Here is a 7,679-nt window from a genome sequence, read left to right on the forward strand (position 1 = left end):
GGCTAACGTTACCTTGTTAGCTAACGTAGCTAACGCTAGCAAGGCAGACATGTGCACTTGCCCTTCTACTGTCTATGCACTTGCCCTTCGGCCCTGAGTAATGTTAGCTGCCTGTCGATCATGGCGGCGTGGCCGCTAGCTAACGTTAGCTGGCGGCGTGGCCGCTAGCTAACTTTAGCAGTCCATTGTTCGTAGCTTGGTTGTGCAAGTTCATTACTGTTTGTTTTACTGAACATCGATCGCATTAGCTACACGGATAGCCAGATAGACCCACTTGTCGTGTGTGATTATTTTAAAATGAATGAATTAAATGAGAACTGACTTATTTTAGATTGTCTAAACAAGATAAACTACTTTAAAGACATTCTTTGATGAAAATAACTGCTGAAACCTCTAACAAGGACTGGTGAATAGTACTGCGGCCACTATCGACTAATCTAAACGCCTAATTATAGTGTATATATACGTATATATAGTACATTTTTAAATACGTAATATAACGCAGGTGCGCAAGGCAGCCACATGAGACGCCAACATTGTTTTCAACCGCTCGGTACCGTGCCGTATTAATTCCCAAGTTTTGAAAAGAAGTATTTTAAGCGATGCGGTTTTTGATTTGTTTATTTGGTTTTGAACGAATAGTTTTGGATGCATGCATCGGCTTTGAGTTGGTTTGTTACTTTGAAATCGCATACGCTCGCCACACACGCACGCGCGTCATATCAAAGCAGTGAAGGCGGGGGGAGGGGGAAGAAAGAGGATAGCCGATTAACCAGAAGGGTGCGCAGAGGCACATATTTGTGTGGAGGTGAATTACAGTGAGCCGTTTGAGACGGGAGAACAAAAATAAATAGGCGGTCAATAGTAAAAACGATTCGTTGACAAAAAAAATTGACGTCAACTAATCGCGGCAGCACTAGTGAACAGAACACATGTTAATAAGTTCACTGTATTTTGAACTTGCATAGCAATGAATCATGTCATGGTGACACTACATTACAAAGAACAATCCAAAGCTTAATTAGTAAAAATAATGAAGTGAAGCAATTCATAAATCCAATTTGTTAGTTAGACTTAACTAGAAATGTGCTCTTGTTCACTTTTGCAATTCACATCACTTAAAGCGTTTCTTCTGTTTTGTGTATTTCAGGTGCTTTGTGAATTACCAGGCTTGGCTACACGTTAGATGAAGTGGACTTGTAAGTTTTGCAATTTTGCCTCATGCAAGCAAAAGGCTATAGTAAATCATTACAAGGACAAGCATGGACGTGGAATAACTGGTTTTAGTTGTATTTACCCTAATTGTTTTACTGTCTTTCAATCCCATGTGGAACTTGTACAACATTTGAAGTGCCACAAACAAGGAACGAGTCCCATTGCTAGACTTCGATGTGAACTTTGTAGTTTTTCAGCGCCAAGCAACATCAAACATTATTTTCTTCATTTAAAGAGACATTTGATAAATAGAGAGACTGTGAATTGCCCGTTTGTGGGGTGCTCTTTTAAATCTAGAGTAGCCTCAACTTTTACTGCTCGCAGAAGCCGGCATCATCAGGCTTCTACATTCAATCATTTCAAACCTGAACTTATTCTTCATTGTCCCAGTCAAGATTCTGTCAATGATGAAGAGGATAACTTTGATTTAGAGTCACCAGATGTTTCAGTGACTGAACCTGACTCTCAGCCTACACAGAAGTCAGTTGAGCGCCGAATTGCATCCCTTTTCCTTCGACTGCAAGCCGTCCTTCATGTGTCAAAGTCTGCGATTCAAGAACTTGTGGATGATTTGTTCGATATTGGAGAACGTGCTGGACAAATAACTAGGGAGTCAATTGAGAATGTTTTGAAGGAGCATAATTACTCATCTGAGGAATGTTTGACATCGTTGACTGAAGCATTTCAAAGTGCTAACCCACTTAATTTGCTTTCAAGGGAAGGATCTTTAGGCACCGACTACAAAAGACAGTCATATTACAAAAATAACTTTAGTGTCATTGAGCATGTCGAATATCTTTTGAACAGACAAGAAAAGTCTCATACTGTTGTCTATATCCCTATTCTAAAGTTACTTTCCAATCTTCTTAAAAGAGAAGAGGTACTGCAAGCATTAGCGAAAAACAAACCAGTTGAACAGTCTGGCCACTACAAGTCTTTTCTGGATGGTGACTTCTATAAATCGAATGGAATTCTCTCAGGTCAAGAACTAAGTGTAGCTATTACTTTGTATATTGACGACTTTGAAATCTGCAATCCGTTGGGCACATCAAAAAAGAAACATAAAGTCTGTGGTGTGTATTGGGCTATTGGGAATTTACCCTCTAGGTACAAGTCAGCATTGTCATCAATCTACCTTGCTTTACTGTGCAAGGTTGAGCATGTCAGGATTTATGGTTATGATAGTGTTTTGAAGCCACTGATTGACGATATTAAATGTCTTGAAACAGTTGGTGTGTTTGTAGACAAACTAGGGTGTAATGTTAAAGGCACCATCTTGTTTGTTGCTGCTGACAACTTAGCTGCACATTCCTTAGGTGGTTTCCAAGAGTCGTTCAATGTTGAGAAGTTTTGTAGGTTTTGTCTAGTTAGTCGTAAAGACATACAGACGTGTGATGTTAGAACTGGGAACTTTGTTTTAAGGTCACCAGAGTCATTTGATGAAGCTGTAAATGTGTTGAAGCAGAGTGACGTTGCATCTGTTGATGGTGTGAAATGAGACTGCCCTCTCAACAGCCTGACCGGATTTCACACATGCACAGGCTTTCCACCTGATTTCTTGCATGATGTGTTGGAATGGATTGTACCTGTAGAACTAAGTCTGTGCCTTGCAGATTTGATTTCAAAGAAGTATTTCAAATTAGAAGAGCTCAATAGTGAAATACAGAGCTTTCCTTTTAAATTCTCTGATAAGACAAACTGTCCCCAGAAAATTCCTTCAACTTTTCGAAAGACTGGAACTGTAGGTGGTAATGGCCACGAAAATTGGAGTCTTGTGCGATTCCTTCCCCTTATCATCGGCCACCGTGTTCCAGAAGGAGATCAAACATGGGAAATAGTCCTTGAACTGAAAGACTTGGTTGAGCTCTTGGCAACTCCATCTTACACTTTAGACTCACTTTGTTATTTGCAGTCCAAAATATCGGATCATAGACAGTTACTACTGACAGTTTTCCCAGATTACAAGTTACGCCCCAAACATCACTTCATTGAGCATTATCCATGCCTAATTCAAAGGTTTGGACCCTTAATAGAGTGTTGGACAATCAGGTTTGAGGCTAAACATTCTTTCTTTAAAAAGGTAGTGCGTGATGCCAATAACTTTAAAAACATTCTGCTTACCCTGGCCTCAAGACACCAACTTATGCTTGCATATTATCTTGAAATGCCTAGCATTTTCAAGCCTGAGACTGAGACGGCAAAAGTGACTGATGTCTGCCTGGAATTCTTAGATGGTTGTGTTAGACTAGCAATCTTGAATAGATTCAGTGACGTTGACACAGTTGGACTGACCCCTAGTATCTTCTTAAATGGAACGCAGTATTCAAAGGGAATGATACTCTCTGTTGGAAGTACAAGTGGACTACCAGACTTCGGAAGGATTTTGGAAATATGCATTGTGCTGGCTGGTCATGTTTGTTTCTTCATTGAGCGTTTTACGACTTTCTACGTGGAGCATTTGAGGAGTTACCATCTCGTGAAAAAAAGCCCTGCTGAGTGTCTCTTGGTGAAACCAGAGGATCTCAATGACTACATGCCACTTGTGTCATACTTCATCCAGGGGCGCCTGTTAGCCACTCCCAGAACCTTCTTGCTTTAAGGCTGCGGTAAGTTTGAGTGTGGGGGTATCTGGGTATAAGTCGTCACTGTTATCCTGCATAATTAACCCTCTTGCAATGTTTCCAAATCTCTCTAGCAGCAATCCAGGTGTTGGATGTCCTGCAAAATAACATTTAACAGCCTGATCCAAAATAATTAACCCTCTTGTGTTTTACAAATCTTTCTAGGAGTAACCATTATTTTTGTATGTATACAGGGGATGAAACCTTTTTCCTTCTCCAATTTCAGGTTGAAGTGATCCACGATGCTGCTGCGAGTTGTCCTCTGTGAAACGGATATCAGACGCCTTTCCATCTAAAACACCCCCCAGAGTGTTGAGGAACTGTGCGAGGTGTTGCGTGCAAACCTTTCCCTGAGAGGTGGGTTTATTTTACAATTTGAGGACCCTGCGTTCAAGGATCAGCTGACCAACCTGACCGACATCCGAGACCTTCCTGAGGAACGAGCAACATTGAAAGTGTTGTTCACAGCTGATGCAGCTCTCTCAGTTTCCACATTGGATACAGCCAGCCTTCCATCTCTCAGTAGTGGGGAATCTGACTCCCAGCAATGGCCTGATCCCTTCCCGATTCCACAGTTCTCACATGACGTTGAACTCACGCTGCAAGAAGCAAATAGAAGATATGCAAAAGATGGATCTGTGATGGTGATTCCTAAAGGTATGAAAACCGATATCCTGGACACACTTGCAGACAGCATGTCAAAGATTAGTCCTTATCCTGAGAGGCAACACTACGAGAATGTTGCAAAGGCGCTTGTGGAGAAGCATCCCAGTCTCAAAGAGCCAGGTTCTGGAAAGGGTTGGTACGGCTGGTTCCACAGCCTGAAGTTTAAGCTCGGAAACTATCGGCAGAAGTTAAGTGCAGCTGGATGCCCAGAGGTGAGAGTCAACAAAAGAATAGGAGAAGATGCCAAGGGATCACGTGTGAAGAAGTCAAAGAAGGGCGAGGTCCACTACTGTCCAGATCCCCCTGAAGGACTGAGTGCTGAAGACATGGAAGGGAAGCGGAGGATGATTGAGGTACATCATATACACGCATACACATCATACCTACACTTTGGTTTTGTGTTTGTGAAGCCTACTATTTTGTCTTAGTATGTGTCCTTGTGCTTGTGCAATCCAATCCAGGTGGAAATGCTGAAAAAGGACCTGGATCATCAACGGATAGAGGAGCTGATGTCTGCCACATTCTCCAAGCGCAGAAAGGAGATCGTAGGGGATCAACCTCTCATCGGGGATGTCATGACCAGATGGCCGGCCATGTTCTGTGAGAGACAGGTATCACAATAAACAACTCGCCTGAGATTAGTCACTTAATCCATGTTTGACCGGAAATCAATGTGTGAGCTTCCCTCCAGGAAGAGCTGGATTACATTTTTGCATTGAGTCTTGCAGTTAGTATAACTGAGTGGATGAAAGCCTTTGACAAGACAACCTTAGCTTACCAAATGGTGAAGCTCTTAACCTTTTTGTCTTTTTCTCAGGTTCGGGCGGAGTTCAAAAGAATCGTAAGCACAGACCTTCTTGAGTCATTCCTCAACGGACTTGATGACCTGGTACCAAGACTGCTTGAAGTGTACGAAGCTGTGACCAAGTCGGGGAAGAAGCCTGCACTGAAAGCCATTTTAGACTGTGTGAAGAAAGATGTGAGTAGACGAGCTGAGAATTCTAAAATTGGGCACCAGGTGTTATGTTTGCAATAAAATCTCATCACTGCTTATATTTGTCTTGTAGAACACAAACGAAAGGAGAAGGACTGCTGCTCTACTGGGTCTGCCACACTACCTATCCGAAGACCCATCCGACATCATTAGGATGTGTGATGTAAGATCTTTTTCTGTCATGCATAATAGCACACATACACACAATCTTTAACACGGATTGTATTAGATCCACTCATGGGGGGTGATAAAGTCTGTGGCAGCCGAATAGTGGTGATGTGGGGAAGAGTGAGGGGCAGAATGGTAGTGATTGGGAGGAGGAGGGATGGGTAGAATAGTGGTGATTAGAAGATTAGCAGTAACCTCTCAGCATTGCACATAGAATGCACTTGCACTCTCACAACGGAAATCCCAAGGAGACTCTTATTAGCCCGAAAGCATGTCAAGGTTTATGATGACAGACTTAAGTAGCTTTGCAGCGCATGTACTTCTAGACCCAAAAATTACCACCATTTTTTTGTTTTTCAAGGCCCATGGTGAGAATCTGGCTGCAGCCATGAAGGGGATGCAACTTGGCCTACTGATAGGCTATGAAGGTGACAACCAGGATGCCTTTCCAGAGGTCTTCGATGTGGCAGTTGTGGTTGAAGAAAACATTGTGCTACACAACTTCAAGGATGTGCCATCCAGCTTCACCATGCTTCTGGGGATCATCTACTGCGTTAACCTTGAGTATCCACGAGCCATGAAGTATTCCTTTGAGTTCCTGCAGAAGGTAGTGATGAAGATCAAACCAGATGAGGCCTCTGCCAGAGTCCACGGTGTCCGAAACAAGCTCCTGAGGTATAAACTGTAAAGCATGCCCCACTCGGGAATGGAATGGTAATGCAAAAAAAATGACGTGATTTTGTGTTTTTGTTGTTTTACTGTTGTAGTGTACGTTCATGCACGCAAATGCCCAGAGTGGGAAACTATTGTTGTAGTGTACGTTCATGTTGTTTTACTGTTGCAGTGTACGTTCATGCACGCAAATGCCCAGAGTGGGAAACTACTGTTGTACTGTACATTCACAAGCTTAACATTGGTTTTAATAAAAAAAAAAAATTGTACTCAAATTTGTGTTTTTGTAGCTAATTGTTAAGTGAAAACAAGACATTATTTCAGATAATCTTAACTTGATAAGCTGATTCAAAGAAATTACTTAATTTAAATTACAAGGTTGAACCCACTAAAGAGGATAAGTGTACGGAATGCATATTGATGAATAAAACACATTCTTAAATTTAAATTACAAGTTGAAGCCACTAATGGGGTTAAGTAAACAGAATACACATAAGTTAGTTCACTTTATTTTGAACTTGCATAGCAAAGTTGAAACGACAATAACTGTTCAGTCATGTTGACTCACAGAAGGTAATTCAAAGCTTAACTAGACTCAAAATAATGAGTTGTTTTTACTTGAAATTTTAAGGCAGCTGGGAAACTTATAATTTTAAGTAGAACCAAGTAGATATTTTTTACAGTGTAGCTATGTTTGTGCTATAGGGATATTCTGAACACCAATCTTAAATCCAGTCGAGTCATTACACAGCCTTTATTTACAATAACTTTAAAAATCATGTTTCATAGCAACTTTGAGGACATTTCCAGACTTTATCTCCAAAAAAAGCATAATTTCGCTTGTGTCCATGTAATATTTTGGGATAAAAATGTATTTATTTTTATCTGGTCACCAAATGCTTGGTATACCTGTTTCTCCTTTTAATTCTGAATCCATACATACCTCATATGTTAAAATTGGATAATCTAATCAAAAGTTGTAGCAGTTTACATATTTTGCGGCGCCCCCTAGAGGCCTTTTTTCATCTGTGTGTTTGACACTCGGACTCAAATTTTTCTGTAGACCCTAAACTTCAACTTGGAAGTGAAAACCAAACTTTAACACGAATTTGAAATGACTGAGCCTTATACGACCCCGCTACATGGGTTAAGACACAAAAATGACATGTTTACCTTTATTGGTATATACTCCGTGCCAAGCTTGAGGTCATGTCGACTTTGCTGACACACAGTGCATTGTGATACCTATGGAAGACATTTTCATGTGATTTGCCGTTTTTTTTGTGCTGAATAAAGTAGAAAATTATTAAATATGAAAGCAATAACAAACCCAATTCTCAATG

The 7,679-nt window shown here is 41.0% G+C and overlaps 1 protein-coding gene across 1 annotated transcript; it reads left to right on the forward strand.

The window, feature by feature from the left end:
* The first annotated feature begins 2,813 nt into the window (after positions 1 to 2,813).
* Positions 2,814 to 6,352, forward strand: LOC115560389 (uncharacterized). Its single transcript, XM_030379794.1, has 5 exons — positions 2,814 to 4,855; positions 4,964 to 5,113; positions 5,320 to 5,481; positions 5,570 to 5,659; positions 6,026 to 6,352. The coding sequence occupies exons 1-5, from the start codon at positions 4,478 to 4,480 to the stop codon at positions 6,350 to 6,352; spliced, it is 1,107 nt and encodes a 368-aa protein (XP_030235654.1). The 5' UTR covers positions 2,814 to 4,477.
* Positions 6,353 to 7,679: the final 1,327 nt, after the last annotated feature.

Source organism: Gadus morhua, chromosome 15, assembly GCF_902167405.1.
Source record: "Gadus morhua chromosome 15, gadMor3.0, whole genome shotgun sequence".
Taxonomy (NCBI): Eukaryota; Metazoa; Chordata; class Actinopteri; order Gadiformes; family Gadidae; genus Gadus; species Gadus morhua.

What these genes read in the sequence shown, in the direction of transcription:
- LOC115560389 (XM_030379794.1), top strand. Translation starts at nt 4,478, where the DNA reads ATGGTGATTCCTAAAGGTATGAAAACCGATATCCTGGACACACTTGCA. An exon ending in GGAAGCGGAGGATGATTGAG is followed by an intron (nt 4,856 to 4,963) that starts GTACATCATATA and finishes AATCCAATCCAG; the next exon opens with GTGGAAATGCTGAAAAAGGA. An exon ending in CCATGTTCTGTGAGAGACAG is followed by an intron (nt 5,114 to 5,319) that starts GTATCACAATAA and finishes TCTTTTTCTCAG; the next exon opens with GTTCGGGCGGAGTTCAAAAG.